Source organism: Oncorhynchus keta, chromosome 24 (assembly GCF_023373465.1).
Source record: "Oncorhynchus keta strain PuntledgeMale-10-30-2019 chromosome 24, Oket_V2, whole genome shotgun sequence".
NCBI lineage: Eukaryota > Metazoa > Chordata > Actinopteri > Salmoniformes > Salmonidae > Oncorhynchus > Oncorhynchus keta.
In genome coordinates, this window is record NC_068444.1 from 9,082,924 (window position 1) to 9,099,995 (window position 17,072).

Sequence of the window (17,072 nt, forward strand, 5' to 3'; positions counted from 1 at the left end):
AAGAGGCTGCGTCTGAACCAACATCCCCCTCCCGGAAGAGGCTGCGTCTGAACCAACATCCCCCTCCCGGAAGAGGCTGCGTCTGAACCAACATCCCCCTCCCGGAAGAGGCTGCGTCTGAACCAACATCCCCCTCCCGGAAGAGGCTGCGTCTGAACCAACATCCCCCTCCCGGAAGAGGCTGCGTCTGAACCAACATCCCCCTCCCGGAAGAGGCTGCGTCTGAACCAACATCCCCCTCCCGGAAGAGGCTGCGTCTGAACCAACATCCCCCTCCCGGAAGAGGCTGCGTCTGAACCAACATCCCCCTCCCGGAAGAGGCTGCGTCTGAACCAACATCCCCTCCCGGAAGAGGCTGCGTCTGAACCAACATCCCCCTCCCGGAAGAGGCTGCGTCTGAACCAACATCCCCCTCCCGGAAGAGGCTGCGTCTGAACCAACATCCCCCTCCCGGAAGAGGCTGCGTCTGAACCAACATCCCCCTCCCGGAAGAGGCTGCGTCTGAACCAACATCCCCTCCCGGAAGAGGCTGCGTCTGAACCAACATCCCCTCCCGGAAGAGGCTGCGTCTGAACCAACATCCCCTCCCGGAAGAGGCTGCGTCTGAACCAACATCCCCCTCCCGGAAGAGGCTGCGTCTGAACCAACATCCCCCTCCCGGAAGAGGCTGCGTCTGAACCAACATCCCCCTCCCGGAAGAGGCTGCGTCTGAACCAACATCCCCCTCCCGGAAGAGGCTGCGTCTGAACCAACATCCCCCTCCCGAAGAGGCTGCGTCTGAACCAACATCCCCCTCTTGAGGCTGCGTCTCAGGCTATTTTCTCCAGGACATTTGATAGTAATTCCTGTTCCTGTTGCAGCTCAGATCTATCAATCACTCACCATCCTCTCAGGTGCTTGGTCACTCATCAAAAGCCATTAACAGAAGCAAGATTAGTATTTGCTGCAGAGAAAGATGGAGAGAGAGAGGGGTAGAAGAGAGAACGAGATAGGAGATCTCTGGGAGAAAAAGAAAAAAAAAAATCTCTTGATGTGGTTTATCTGAGTTTGAGGCAGATAGCTATATAAGCCCTGATATCAGCCTCTATGCCATAGCTTTACAAAAGCATTGCAGAGTTGTTGTAGCCTGTTATCTCCAGTAAAAATCAGCCAGCTGGAGTCTGGACAAAAGCCAATCATGTCAGAGAGATCGAGTACTTCACGGCAATGCATTCACTTAACCTCGGCAAAGGAGTGAGAATTGAGTAAAACTTTTCAGTTTTATTTTGTCAAGTTGCCTGAAAGTTCAGCGCGGAGTCAGGTTGTGTAATCTAGTCTTAAAGGAAGAAGGGGGTGGATGAGCTCTCCATGGGTAGAGCAGCTACTAGAGGTTTAGCATGTCTTCCAAGTCCACACAGTCTCCTAACACACTCACACGGATCATTACCCACACATGGATCATTACCCTGTGTGAGCTGGCAGGGCCGGGTCGTCTCCAGTCCGTTAACAGAGCACAGCGTCCCCGTCTGGGGGATCAGAGCACAACGCCATCACAGTTCTCAAACCGTGTTCTTCTTGCAGACCAGCACCATGATTCACTTAATTTAAAACATTGTTTTCTTATTTAACCTTTATTTAACCAGGAAGGGCTCATTGAGATTTAAAATCTCTTTTTCAAGAGTGTCCTGGCCAAGATAGGCAGCAAAGTCATTACAAAAATTACAAACATGAAAAACTAAAGTAATCTAGTAAAACCATAGAATTCACAAGAGTATAACAAAATCCTTCATCGGTGATTTAAAAACACCAATCGGGACAAGTTCTTCCAGTTTAAAAGTATTTTGTAAGGTGTTCCAAGACGATGGCGCAGAGGACAAAAGCCCTTTTACCAAATTCAGTTGGGACATTTGGAACAGTTAGCAGGATAAAGTCCAGCGAACGAAGAGAGTACCCACCACATTTCTGAACAATAAAAATGCCCAAATAAAAAAGGTAGTAAACCCAAAATGGCTTTGTAAATAAAAGTATACCAGTGACTGAGCCTACGAGTGACTAGAGAAGGCCAGCCAACCCTGGTATACAAAGTGCAGTGGTGCGTAAGGGTTTTGCAGTTTAAAATAAATCTCAAAGTGCCATGGTAAAGAGTGTCAATTGATCTCAAACACTGAGCGGAAGCATTCCTATATAACATATCCCCATAGTCTAGTAAAGGCATAAATGTAGCTGATACGAGCCTCATTCTGGTTTCAAATGAAAAACAGGCCTTATTCCTAAAATAAAATCTCAATTTCAGCTTCAATTTTTTTGTAAGTTGTTGAATACGCAATTTAAAAAGAGAGGCCGTCATCAATTAAAACTCCAAGATATTTATATGAGGTTACAGTCTCAATCCCCTGATAGGTGATAAATAACAGGTGAACGGTTCAGAGGTCTATTTCTTGCTTTAGAAAACACCATTAGTTTAGTCAGTATTGAAGATAAGCTTCAATTGGCACAAGGTATGTTGAACAGTATAAAAAGCAGTTTGCAAGTTCTGGAAAGCTTTTGTAAGAGACGAGGCACAACAGTAAATAACAGTACCATCAGCATAAAAATGAAGTAGCTTCATGGTGGGAGACAGGGTTAGGGGTCAGAGTTCAAAAAGACAAAGATGTTCTATTGTATTGACAAGATAGTCGAGCGACCACTCTGACAATGGAAGTTGTCGTCCCAAAGATGGTAAGGCATGCGGTCTGATTATCGTGGTCACTGCAGATCAGCACCATGGAGCACTGCATGATGGGAGACAGAGTTTGTCTAGAAGAGATACCGCTTTTGTAAAAAAAAATAATAATAATAATAATAATATATATTTTAAAAAATTCTACTAATCTTAGCAGGTTAGAGCTTAAGCACCAGGTTAGGAGAATTAACGTAGCAGGTTAGGAGAATTAACGTAGCAGGTTAGGAGAATTAACGTAGCAGGTTAGGAGAATTAACGTAGCAGGTTAAAGTTAGGAAAAAGGGTTAGCTACAATGCAATTTGACAAAAAGCTCTATCCCATCTAGAAATGCCCGGGAGTCAGGGTTAGAGGTCAGAGTTCAAAGACAGTGTTCCTCCTGCAGACCAGCACCATGGAGAACAGGAGGGAAGCGAGCAGATGTTGAGACAGAAACGGTGAGTTTAAGGGGGTCAGTTTGAAGAAAAGTGAGGCTCAGAACAACTTCTCTTGGTCACATAATGAGTAGTCCAAGTCAAAAGGGAGGAGAGTGCCTAAAAGTCTCCAGAATAACATACCAAATTCACATGAAGCCCACAGCAGATATCCCTTCCTCCTCCTGACTCACCGATATCCTGATTGGACGGCGCCTCGTGTCGACCCACCAGCGTCCTGCATTCCTGCAATCAGATCCCAAGGCCAATGTTACCAAGTCTGCCAGGTAGTAAGTGATCTCTTTATGAGAGAATCCAATCTAAAGGATGCATCCCAAATGGAAACCTACTCCCTACACAGTGCACTACTTTAGACCAGAGCCCTATTCCCTATATTGTGCACTACTTTAGACCAGAGCCCTATTCCCTATATTGTGCACTACTTTAGACCAGAGCCCTATTCCCAATATTGTGCACTACTTTAGACCAGAGCCCTATTCCCTATATTGTACACTACTTTAGACCAGAGCCCTATTCCCTATATTGTGCACTACTTTAGACCAGAGCCCTATATTGTGCACTACTTTAGTACCGATCAGTAATATGGATTTTTCAGATTTCGCAGTAGTTTTAGAACAAGGTGCAATATTGGCTCGTACCAACAAAAAAAAAAACGCATTGAGAATGTACAGTGCATTCAGAGAGTATTCAGATCCCTTCACCTTTTCAACATGTTACATTACAGCCTAATTCTAAAAGTGATTTAAAAAAATAACATTTATTTAAAGTCAATCTATACACAATACCCCATAATGACAAAGCAAAAACAGGTTGGCATTTTTGCAAATTTATATATATAAAAACAGAAATTCCTTATTTGTATAAGTATTCAGACAATTTGCTAGGAGGCTCAACACTGAACTTTGGTGCATCCTGTTTCCATGTATCATCGTTGAGTCGTTTCTACAACTTGATTAGAGTCCACCTGTGGTAAACTCAATTGATAGGACATGATTTGTTGGCCAGGGAAGTGACCAAGAAGCCAATGGTCACTGACAGAGCTCCAGAATACCTCTGTGTACAACCATCTCTGCAGAACTCCACCAATCAGGCCTTTGTGGTAGAGTGGCCAGACAGAAGCCACTCCTCAGTAAAAAGGCACATGACAGCCCGCTTGGAGTTTGCCAAAAGGCACCTAAAGGACATTCAGACCATGAGAATCAACATTCTCTGGAATGATGAAACCAAGAATGAACTCTTTGTCCTGAATGCCAAGAGTCACGTCTGGAGGAAACCAGACACCGCTCATCACCTGGTCACCACCATGCTTCACCGTAGGGATGATGGTGGCAGAATGATGCTGTGAGGATGCTTTTCAGCAGCTGGGACTGGGAGAAGAGTCAGGATCGAGGGAAAGATGAACAGAGCAAAGTACAGAGAGATCATTGATTAAAACCTGCTCCGGACCCAAGACTGGGGTGAAGGTTCACCTAACAGGACAATGACCCGAAGCGCACAGCCAAGAAAGTGCAGGAGTGGCTTAGGGACAAGTTTCTGAATGTCCTTGAGTGACCCAGCCAGAGCCCAGACTTGAACCCGATCTAACATCTCTGGAGAGACCTGAAAATAGCTGTGCAGCAACACTCCCCATCCAACCTGACAGAGATTGAGAGGATCTGCAAAGAGGATTGGGAGAAACTTCCCAAATAAAGATGTGCCACGCTTATAGGGTCGTAACCAAGAAGACGCGAGGCTGTAATCGCTGCCAAAGGCACTTCAACAAATACTGAGTAAAGGGTCTGTAAAGTTGTAAAATATTTGTTTCTTGAATTAAAATTAAATTAAAATGATTAATGTTGAAAAAACGTTTTTTTTTGCTTCGTCATTATGGGGTATTGTGTGTCGATTGATCCTCATCAATTTAATCCATTTTTAGAAAAAAGCTGTAATGTGACAGAATGTGGAAAAAGTCAAGGGGTCCAAATACTTTCCGAATGCACCGTGTGTGTATTAACGCCCCTCATTAACTCCCCTTTTTCAGGACGCTGTCTTTCAAAGATCATTCGTAAAAAATAACTTCCAAGATCTTCATTATAAAGAGTTTAAAACACTGTTTCCCATGCTTGTTCAATGAATCATAAACAATTAATGAACATGCACCTGTGGAATGGTCATTAAGACACTAACAGCTTACAATTAAAGTCACAGTTATGAAAACGTAGGACACTAAAGAGGCCTTTCTACTGACTCTGAAAAACACCAAAATAAAGATGCCCATGGTCTCTGCTCATCTGCGTAAACGTGCCTGAGGCATGCTGCAAGGAGGCATGAGGCCTGCAGATGTGGCCAGGGAAATAAATGGCAATGTCCTGTCATGACTGTCCTGATCAGGTCAGGTTACAGGAGACCACAACCCTACAGATTATCTCTCAACCGCAACAGAGGAGAGATCTAGGGGTCTTAAGACGTGGGGGTTTTATGACCCCTCACGCCCCTGGTAAATCTTAGGCCACAGACAACATTCCTGTGTCCCCTCAATATGGAGAACAACCTGCAGAACATTAATCATGACTTTGGAACAATGGTGGTCATGACGATAGATGGAATATGAAAATGTACGTCATTTTTATTTTGTTATTAAAGGTTAATAGATAACTCTCGACGTTATTACAGAAACATAGTAGTTTTCCTCGTATACGTGTATACATTGTACATTGTGTGGAAAATGTCCTGCCCGAGTTACACCAGGAACGCACAATGCCTCCCTCAGTGCTCAGACTGTCCGCAATAGGCTGGAGAGAGGCTGGACTGAGGGCTTGTAGGTCTGTTGTAAGGCCGGTCCTCACCAGACATCACCGGCAACAATGTCGCTTATGGGCACAAACCCACCGTCGCTGGACCAGACAGGACTGGCAAAAAGTGCTCTTCACTGATGAGTCATGGTTGTCTCACCAAGGGTGATGGTCCGATTCACGTTTATCGTCAAAGGAATGAGTGTTACACCGAGGCCTGTACTCTGGAGCGGGTTCGATTTGGAGGTGGAAGGTCGGTCACGGTCTGAGGCGGTGTGTCACAGCATCATCGGCCTGGGCTTGTCATCATTGCAGGCAATCTCAACGCTGTGCGTTACAGGGAAGACATCTTCCTTCCTCATGTATACCCTTCCTGTAGGCTCATCCTGATATGACCCTCCAGCATGACAATGCCACCAGCCATACGGCTCGTTCTGTGTGTGATTTCCTAGAAGACAGGAATGTCAGTGTTCTGCGATGGCCAGTGAAGAGCCCGGATCTCAATCCCATTGAGCACGTCTGGGACCTGTCGGATCGGAGGGTGAGGGGTAGGGCCATTCCCCCCAGAAATGTCCAGGAACTTGCAGGTGCCTTGATGGAAGAGTGGGGTAACATCTCACAGCAAGAACTGGCAAATCTGGTACAGTCCATGAGGAGGAGATGCACTGCAGTACTTAATGCAGCTGGTGGCCACATCAGATACTGACTATTACTTTTGAACCCCCCTTGTTCAGGGACACATTATTCCATTTCTGTTAGTCACGTCTGTGGAACTTGTTCAGTTCATGTCTCGGTTGTTGAAGCTCATGTTCATACAAACATTTACACGTTCATTTAGCTGAAAATAAACGCAGTTGACAGTGAGGACGTTTCTTTTTATATATATATAACACAGAGTATATCAAACATTAGGAACACCTTCCATTAGGAACTGACCTTGTATATAGTATGCTTACTAAATCGTCTTCTAGTGTGGTTCTGTTCTACCTTGTTATTTCTAGTATTACATTGTTATTGATTACTGCATTGTTAGGTTTAGAGCTTTGCAATAAAGGCTTTTCACTGTACTTGTGACATAAAAACGTGAAACCTTCCTAATATTGAGCTGCAATCCTCCCCCTTTTGCCCTCAATTTGTCAGGGTCATGGACTCAACAAGGTGGCGAAAGTGTTCCACAGGGATGCTGGCCCATATTGACTCCAATGCTTCCCACAGTTGTGTCAAGATGGCTGGATGTCCTTTGTGTGGAGGACCGTTCTTGATGCCCATGGGAAACTGTACCCAGCAGCGGTGCAGTTCTTGACACAAACCGGTGTCTGGCACCGACTACCGTCAAAAAGGCACTTGAACAATGTGTCTTGACCTTAAACCCTCTGAACATTCCACGCGTCAACCATCTCATCTGAACGGCACACATTCCACACGTCAACTGTCTCATGGCGTTTAAAAAAAAAAAAGTTTAATCTTTCATCTCCTTCATCTATACTAATTGTAGTGGATTTAACAGGTGACCTCAATAAGGGATCAAATCTTTCACTTGGATTCCCCTGGAAAGAATTCCTAATGTTTCATACACTGTGTGTGTGTGTGTGTGTGTGTGTGTGTGTGTGTGTGTGTGTCTTACCTACTTTTAAATGATAGAGAATAACACCGGTGCTGAGAAGATCATCGTCGATGCTGATTAGATGAGGTGGTTCTGAGTCCAACACTACACGGATACCCTCATTCCTCAGAGCTACGGTCTCTTCCTACAGAACAGACACAGAACAGGGTTAGTACTACTACTATGACGACAACAACAGGTGTGAGCACAACACTACACGGATACCCTCATCCCTCAGAGCTACAGTCTCTTCCTACAGAACAGACACAGAACAGGGTTAGTACTACTACTATGACAACAACAGGTGTGAGCACAACACTACACGGATACCCTCATCCCTCAGAGCTACAGTCTCTTCCTACAGAACAGACACAGAACAGGGTTAGTACTACTACTATGACAACAGGTGTGAGCACAACACTACACGGATACCCTCATCCCTCAGAGCTACAGTCTCTTCCTACAGAACAGACACAGAACAGGGTTAGTACTACTACTATGACAACAACAGGTGTGAGCACAACACTACACGGATACCCTCATCCCTCAGAGCTACAGTCTCTTCCTACAGAACAGACACAGAACAGGGTTAGTACTACTACTATGACAACAACAGGTGTGAGCACAACACTACACGGATACCCTCATCCCTCAGAGCTACAGTCTCTTCCTACAGAACAGACACAGAACAGGGTTAGTACTACTACTATGACAACAACAGGTGTGAGCACAACACTACACGGATACCCTCATCCCTCAGAGCTACAGTCTCTTCCTACAGAACAGACACAGAACAGGGTTAGTACTACTACTATGACAACAACAGGTGTGAGCACAACACTACACGGATACCCTCATCCCTCAGAGCTACAGTCTCTTCCTACAGAACAGACACAGAACAGGGTTAGTACTACTACTATGACAACAACAGGTGTGAGCACAACACTACACGGATACCCTCATCCCTCAGAGCTACAGTCTCTTCCTACAGAACAGACACAGAACAGGGTTAGTACTACTACTATGACAACAACAGGTGTGAGCACAACACTACACGGATACCCTCATCCCTCAGAGCTACAGTCTCTTCCTACAGAACAGACACAGAACAGGGTTAGTACTACTACTATGACAACAACAGGTGTGAGCACAACACTACACGGATACCCTCATCCCTCAGAGCTACAGTCTCTTCCTACAGAACAGACACAGAACAGGGTTAGTACTACTACTATGACAACAACAGGTGTGAGCACAACACTACACGGATACCCTCATCCCTCAGAGCTACAGTCTCTTCCTACAGAACAGACACAGAACAGGGTTAGTACTACTACTATGACAACAACAGGTGTGAGCACAACACTACACGGATACCCTCATCCCTCAGAGCTACAGTCTCTTCCTACAGAACAGACACAGAACAGGGTTAGTACTACTACTATGACGACAACAGGTGTGAGCACAACACTACACGGATACCCTCATCCCTCAGAGCTACAGTCTCTTCCTACAGAACAGACACAGAACAGGGTTAGTACTACTACTATGACAACAACAGGTGTGAGCACAACACTACACGGATACCCTCATCCCTCAGAGCTACAGTCTCTTCCTACAGAACAGACACAGAACAGTAACAGAGTATAACAGAAACACAGGAACCCTCATCCCTCAGACAGACAGACAGACACAGAACAGGGTTAGTAACTACAGACAGGGTGTGAGTAAGACAGGATACCCTCATCCCTCGAGCTAGTCTCTTCCTAAGAACAGACAGAACAGGGTTAGTAAGACAGACAGGGCGAGCACAACAGACAGACAGGGCTAGAGTAAGACAGACAGGGGTTAGTAAGACAGACAGGGTGAGAGAGCTAAGACAGACAGGGGTGAGAGTAAGACAGACAGGGTGAGAGTAAGACAGACAGGGTGAGAGAAAGACAGACAGGGTGAGAGTAAGACAGACAGGGTGAGAGTAAGACAGACAGGGTGAGAGTAAGACAGACAGGGTGAGAGTAAGACAGACAGGGTGAGAGTAAGACAGACAGAACAGGTGAGAGTGTGAGACAGACAGGGTGAGAGTAAGACAGACAGGGTGAGAAACAGGAAGACAGACAGGGTGAGAGTAAGACAGACAGGGTGAGAGTAAGACAGACAGGGTGAGAGTAAGACAGACAGGGTGAGAGTAAGACAGACAGGGTGAGAGTAAGACAGACAGGGTGAGAGTAAGACAGACAGGGTGAGAGTAAGACAGACAGGGTGAGAGTAAGACAGACAGGGTGAGAGTAAGACAGACAGGGTGAGAGTAAGACAGACAGGGTGAGAGTAAGACAGACAGGGTGAGAGTAAGACAGACAGGGTGAGAGTAAGACAGACAGGGTGAGAGTAACAGAAACAGGAGAGTAACAGACAGGGTGAGAGTAACAGACAGGGTGAGAGTAACAGACAGGGTGAGAGTAACAGACAGGGTGAGAGTAACAGACAGGGTGAGAGTAACAGACAGGGTGAGAGTAACAGACAGGGTGAGAGTAACAGACAGGGTGAGAGTAACAGACAGGGTGAGAGTAACAGACAGGGTGAGAGTAACAGACAGGGTGAGAGTAACAGTGTAACACAGACCGTAAACAAACAGACAAAGAAAGTTCTTTACCCTCAGAGCTACACTATCATCTCCTCCAACCATACACAACAGGGGACAAACAGAGCTGAAACAGAATAGTGAAGTACTACAGAACAATATCTTCATATTGTGCATCTCCTAGGCAAAGTCTGGACCACAATAATAACAACGAAAAAGGAACCGCTGACAGTCAGACGTTTAATGGCAAAAACAGTAGAAAATTGAATTTATGAGTTCTGGTTCTTCCTCACCCCAGGGTTAGGCAGAATAATAGTGCCAACTATTTCCGTATCCCAAATGGCTCCCTGTTCAGTGCAATACTTTGGACCAGAGTCCTATGGGTCCTTGTCAAAAGCAGTGCTTTATGAAGGGAACAAGGTTTCCTTTGGGACACTCCAACCCTTGCGTTGCCGTGGTAGCGGGAGAATGGCTAACGGCTAGAGAGAGACTATAAATCATTGAGATTCCCATGGCGACGTGTTTAACTGTAGACAATGTTTCAGCAGGCGGATCCCTCCACCAACATAACGCCATACACAACAGGAACTACACACCTCTGGGTTAAGATGGAAACTATTCTGCCTACGGTAGGAAAACTCTAGACTGGGGGAATAGAGTCAACTTTACACAGACCAGAGACAACTTAAAAAGAAGAAAAAAAAATCCCCCCCCCCAAAACAACTCCATTATTACATCACAGTAATATGGAAAGGTAATATTTTTTTGTGAACAAATGTTTAACTTACGCGTTATAATAAAGGTCGGTAGCAACGTGAAAATTGGTTTTAGAAATCTGTTGCAGCTCAACTCGCCTACAAAATACACAATGCAATGCTCTCTCTATGGGCTTGCTAGCTAGTTAACACAGTTTTAAATGATTTTACAGCTATCAATTCAGGAGTCTACAATCTCACCCTGTTCAACCGGCAGAGTCTCACATTCACAACGGCACAATGCAATGCACCCTGGACTGAAGAGGCAGACGTATAGGAGAATAAATTATACATGAAAACATTTCTAGGGTGGTAGGAAGATCAACAACAAAACACAAGATCAACGGTTCAATGGAGAGAAGGCAACCTCCCGAGTTATGACATCAGACAGGACGTTTCAGATCTAAGAGTCATATTCCTGTTGACTTCCAGTGTAGAGAGAGATTATCACAACGCTACGTCATCCCGGACAAATTACTGCCTGCTTGAACACCAATAACTCTGATACACATGAAAAGATAAACATGGGAAAGAGTGATAACCTAGTCAGTTGTGCAACTGAATGTACTCAACTGAAATGTGTCTTCCGCATTTAGCCCAACTCCTCTGAATCAGAGAAGTGCGGGGGGGAGCACCCGGGGGCACCCAGGGAACAGTGGGTTGACTGCCTTGTTCAGGGACAGAACGACTGATTTTTACCTGGTCAGCTCAGGGATTCGATCCAGCAACCTTTAGGTTACTGGCCCAACGCTCTAACCACTAAATGGCCCAGGGAAAAAAACACAACATCAAAATCAGAGATACAAAAACAATATAACATGAGAAATGGGTGAACCTGTCCTTTAAAACAATATAACATGAGAAATGGGTGAACCTGTCCTTTTAAAACAATATAACATGAGAAATGGGTGAACCTGTCCTTTAAAACAATATATCGCCAGAGACACAGCATACTGTAGGTCAGTGGTTCTCAACCTGGAGAACAACTAACCCTGGAGGTACCTGGCTTATCCACAGGGGCTACATGAGAAGACTCATAAGAACATGGTCTAGTGATCATTTACACGATGGGGATACTTCCAGTAACCCGTTGAGAACCACTACCTGTAAGTGATTGTGTCAATTTGTTCCTCCGCAAAGCCACGCCGCCCACCTCCACGCAAAGCCGCGCCGCTCACCTCCACGCAAACCACGCCGCTCACCTCCACACAAACCACGCCGCCCACCTCCACACACCACGCCGCCCACCTCCACACACCACGCCGCTCACCTCCACACACCACGCCGCTCACCTCCACACAAACCACGCCGCCCACCTCCACAAACCACGCCGCCCACCTCCACACACCACGCCGCCCACCTCCACAAACCACGCCGCCCACCTCCACACACCACGCCGCTCACCTCCACACAAACCACGCCGCTCACCTCCACACAAACCACGCCGCCCACCTCCACACAAACCACGCCGCTCACCTCCACACAAACCACGCCGCTCACCTCCACACAAAGCCACGCCGCTCACCTCCACACAAAGCCACGCTGCTCAACCCTCTTCCACATTAATATAAAGTGATGTTGCTCTCCTCTTCATCTTCATACAACAAGCATTTCACAGTATTCGGGGTGGGGGGGGCATGTGACAAATAACATTTGAAATGATATGTTTCCTCTGCCGATCAGTGGCAAACTATCTTGCAATGCAATTCCTTTCCCGAGGAAAGGTTGAAGGATCGGGTGAGTATGAATCATCATGGAAACACAATTTCATGGTAGTGTTCTGGATAGTATCTCCATCTTTAACATAAATCAAGTGTATTTATTCACACACCAAAACATCCATGTCAAACAGTGACTAATGGAATGGTTTTAACGTCCGTGTTTCACATAAGAGTCTGATTAATGCTGCCCTATAGTGTGTGTGTGGCTGCCCTATAGTGAGTGTGTGTGTGTGTGTGTGTGTGTGTGTGTGGCTGCCCTATAGTGTGAGAGTGTGTGTGTGTGTGGCTGCCCTATAGTGTGAGAGTGTGTGTGTGTGTGTGTGTCCTATAGTGAGAGTGTGTGCCCTATAGTGAGAGAGTGTGTGTGTGTGTGTCCTATAGTGAGAGTGTGTGCCCTATAGTGAGAGAGTGTGTGTGTGTGTGTCCTATAGTGAGAGTGTGTGCCCTATAGTGAGAGAGTGTGTGTGTGTGTGTCCTATAGTGAGAGTGTGTGCCCTATAGTGAGAGAGTGTGTGTGTGTGTGTCCTATAGTGAGAGTGTGTGCCCTATAGTGAGAGAGTGTGTGTGTGTGTGTGTGTGTGTGTGTCTGCCCTATAGTGCTGCCATTCACATTACATACGTTCACCTTTAGTCGGATCATCAACTCAAAAGTCAGCCTCAAATCAATGAACGTCCAGGTCGACAAGACCGCTCGTCCAGAACTCCCTGCTAAATATGTATTTAATGGCATTTCAGGTTCCTGTCCCTCAGAAGAGGACGGCGATAAGAATAAATGGATTTGATCTGTGGAAGACATTTTAAAAACTAGCGAGCGACAGCATGACCATACACTGGGCCGGCCTGCCCCCATACACTGGGCCGGCCTGCCCCCATACACTGGGCCGGCCTGCCCCCATACACTGGGCCGGCCTGCCCCCATACACTGGGCCGGCCTGCCCCCATACACTGGGCCGGCCTGCCCCCATACACTGGGCCGGCCTGTCGTCACTGCCCAACAGTACGTGAGGAAACTGTACTGAGAGGGGGGAGAAATAAATTATAATATGATATATATAGCACAGCCACCTGTGTGTAGGAGATATGACTATAGACTTGAAAAGGAAATTAAGTCACCAGACGGATGCAGAGCACCCACTGAGGGAAGGCCAACAGACTGTTCAGTCAGTGGCTCCTGTTGAATAACAAACTCACTCAGCTTGTGTGTGGCTGGCTGTCAGGATTTGCATTTCCTACAGATTATCATAAGTACCTTCAGGAGGCGGACCAGAAATCAGAACCCCTTGGAGAGAAGTCAAAACCATGTGCACGAACCAGTTTAAACTGTTTCTGTATAGCTACGGCTGTGCAGAGTGACAGAAGACAGACAGCAGAGGGGGAAGCGGCGCTTAATGACGAGGGAGAGGCGGAGACTGACCGACTGTGTGTGCGCGCGTCTCATCTCCCTGTCCCTTCTCAGTGAAGTGACACAGTGCATTAATCTGTCAGGCTCCCCTCTTCACCTATAATGAAGTCTGAAGGATCCCTTTAATTAACCATAGGCCCGGGCAGAATCACACACACACACTTCCCTGAGAGACTGGGTAAATGAGACTCTTGCTTTCCATGTCAGACCAATCAGAGTCCAGGGCATGCAGCAGAATGTCACACACAGAACTAAGCGTGTGTATTTTGCCCTCTATCCCTTAATTGAGGCAGGTGCAGGACAGACACACTCACGTCTATTGGTCAGGCTTGGCCAGTGGGTGTGTGTGTGTGGGGGGGGGCATATCTCTTCAAAGACGTTGACATTTAGTTCACCTTTCACAGATCTATACATTGGGATTTATAAATTGTGAGTTACAACAAAATGCTTGAAGGTTTGAGAGCAGACATTTGACTTCTTATTGATTTTCATGACGAGTCATAGAAGTGAATCAAGTCATGGTAAGTAGTCAAGTCGTCTTAAAAATAACTGCATCACTCAGTCCAAGAAGCCTGGTCCCAGATGTGGTTTGTAATCACTCAGTCCAAGAAGCCTGGTCCCAGATGTGGTTTGTAATCACTCAGTCCAAGAAGCCTGGTCCCAGATCTGCCATCATGTCAACTCCTTGTTTGTTTGCATGACAATAAGTGTCATGATGGCACAAACAGACTGGTACCCAGGCTTCCGCAGTTCCAGTAACAGAGATAACGGGTTTTATCTCCATGCTTACAGCTACATGGAGGTTCTCCAGAACATCAAAATGTCATATTGGGTAGCCTACACACTCAATTAAAAATGTCACTCACCTTCCTCCTCATATCACACGCCAACACTACTGTAGGAACGCCAATCACCTGTCCAGCTCTTCAACCATCTGTCCACCTCACCCACACCGAAGAAAACAAATCACCCCGGAACAATACAACACCGAACAGGTGTCTGGGGGGGTCCAAAGACATTGAAATAAAGCTCATAGAACAATATTACTGGAATTTACTGTGGACTTGAAGATGAGGGCTCAAACTCATTAGTAACTTGATTGCTTATTGATTTCCATTGAGAGACAAAAAAGAAAATAAGTGCCTGGAGTCATAGTGAAGCAACTTGAAAACGGGGCTCCAGCTCTCATATAAAAGTTGTCTCAAATGAAGTATTAAGGTATAAGTGCTGACAGGGTGAATACTAAGGTCATGAAACCATTCATAAAGGAAATAGGTGGAGATGACTGAAGACACTGTGGGGGAGAGGGGGGGGGGTCCCAAATTACACCCTATGGACCCTGGTCAAAAAGGGCACGAGAGAAAAGAAAGTGAGACGGGGGATTCATCCAACTAAAAGAAAGTCCCCTTTCTGCCCCGCCTTTCTGCCCCGCCTTTCTGCCCCGCCTTTCTGCCGCGTGTCTAACCAAAATATAAACACTTAGTTTATTATTTCAACATATCTAGAGGGCAAAGTGCATTCCTCTTATGTACATGAGCATCCCAAATGGCACCCTATTACCTATATAGCGCACAACTTTTGACCAGAGTAGTGTACCACAATGGTGTATTCCCTAGAAACCAAACAGAACCCGGAGGGAACTGACTGAAATCACTCAATAGAAACTCAAATTTGTTGCAAAACATTTGCCATTTGGAGTAAAATAGTTTGAATTGCAAAAAAAAAAAAAAAATGCTTTGGACTAATGATTACACCCCAGGTTTGCATTAATCTCTTTCCATAACAAATGGGTGGGTACATCCTGTAATCTTTGTGTGTGTGTGTGTGTGTGTGTGGATACAGCATACCCGGGCCCCTGCAGGAGAGAACATTCTGGTATCTTTCCCTCTTACCTTCATCGCTCTTCACTCCCTCCTCTCTAAGAGGCTGCTCTTCAACCCATCTCAAATTAATGACCTTTCCCGGCGAGCCCTGGGACCAAATATCGGTAACCTCCCAAAATGGCACCCTACTCCTTATTTAATGCTTTTGACCAGGACCAATAGGGCAACAAGTCACAAGTCGTGCCGTATTCTCTAGTTGTGCACTAACATCAGGAATTGGGTGCCATTAGCATTGTATATCTCCCTTCCTGGATATTAACGTTCTGTTTCCACTGCTATTACTTTCTCTAAGGACGACGAGGCAGTGGGGCTCTTATCTCCCAGGGAGAAGAGAAGCAGCTCTGATTAACAGAAGAAAGCCCTATATTTCACACACACCAAGAATAGGGAACAACTAGCATGGACAAGAGAGCGACGGAGGACTGCCCAGCGACACGTTGTCAGCCTTCATTCACTGCAACTGCTGGAAATGTGCTTAACAGAGCCGTTTAGAGGGAAGAAGTCCACAGTTACCTAGTATCTATCCTACAAAATAATAGTGCCGACTTGGGAGTATCAATTAACAAATAAAAATATTAAATCTGTCAATATTAGCTAGTGCTCCTCGTCTGTACCTGCGCCAAAACTCTGGAATTTCTCATCCTATAGCCTGTTCTCTGTATTGTTTTTTTAAATCGTGAGCCAAAACTTATTTACATGACTGGTCAAAACTCATTTTCTCTTGCTCTTCTTCTCTGTAGCTCAGTAGTAGTTCAAAATCTCAATATCAAAACACAAACTCAGCAAAAATATTTTTTTTAAAGTCCCCTTTTCAGGACCCCGTCTTTCAAAAATAATTTGTATAAATCAAAATAACTTCAGATCTTCATTGTAAAAGGTTAACACTTTCCCCATTGTGTTCAAGGAACCATTATTAAATTAAATGAACAGGCACCTGTGGAAACGGTCGTTAAGACTGTAGGCAATTAAGGTCACAATTATGAAAACGTAGGACACTAAAGAGGCTTTTCTACTGACTCTGAAAAACACTAAAATAAAGATGCCCAGGGTCCCTGCTCATCTGCGTGAACATGCCATAGGCATGCTGCAAGGAGGCATTAGGACTGCAGATGTGGCCAGGGAAATACACTGCAATTATCTGTACTTTGAGACGCCTAAGACAGGGCTACGATAAACACCTAGGAGAGCGCTACGATAAACACCTAAGACAGGGCTACGATAAACAC

The 17,072-nt window shown here is 45.7% G+C and overlaps 1 protein-coding gene across 36 annotated transcripts in view; it reads right to left on the bottom strand.

Annotated features, from left to right (window-relative positions):
• Positions 1–17,072, bottom strand: part of LOC118402698 (uncharacterized) — a 54,991-nt gene that overhangs the window by 19,303 nt on the left and 18,616 nt on the right. For 35 of the 36 annotated variants that reach the window (XM_052477583.1, XM_052477582.1, XM_052477594.1 and 32 more), the window contains 2 exons: positions 7,533–7,652; positions 3,307–3,358 (listed from right to left, as the gene is read on the bottom strand). In XM_052477583.1, the coding sequence (XP_052333543.1) occupies positions 3,307–3,358; positions 7,533–7,652 (172 nt within the window). The remainder of the gene's footprint in view (positions 1–3,306; positions 3,359–7,532; positions 7,653–17,072) is intronic. The other variant, XM_052477595.1, reaches the window with a different exon arrangement.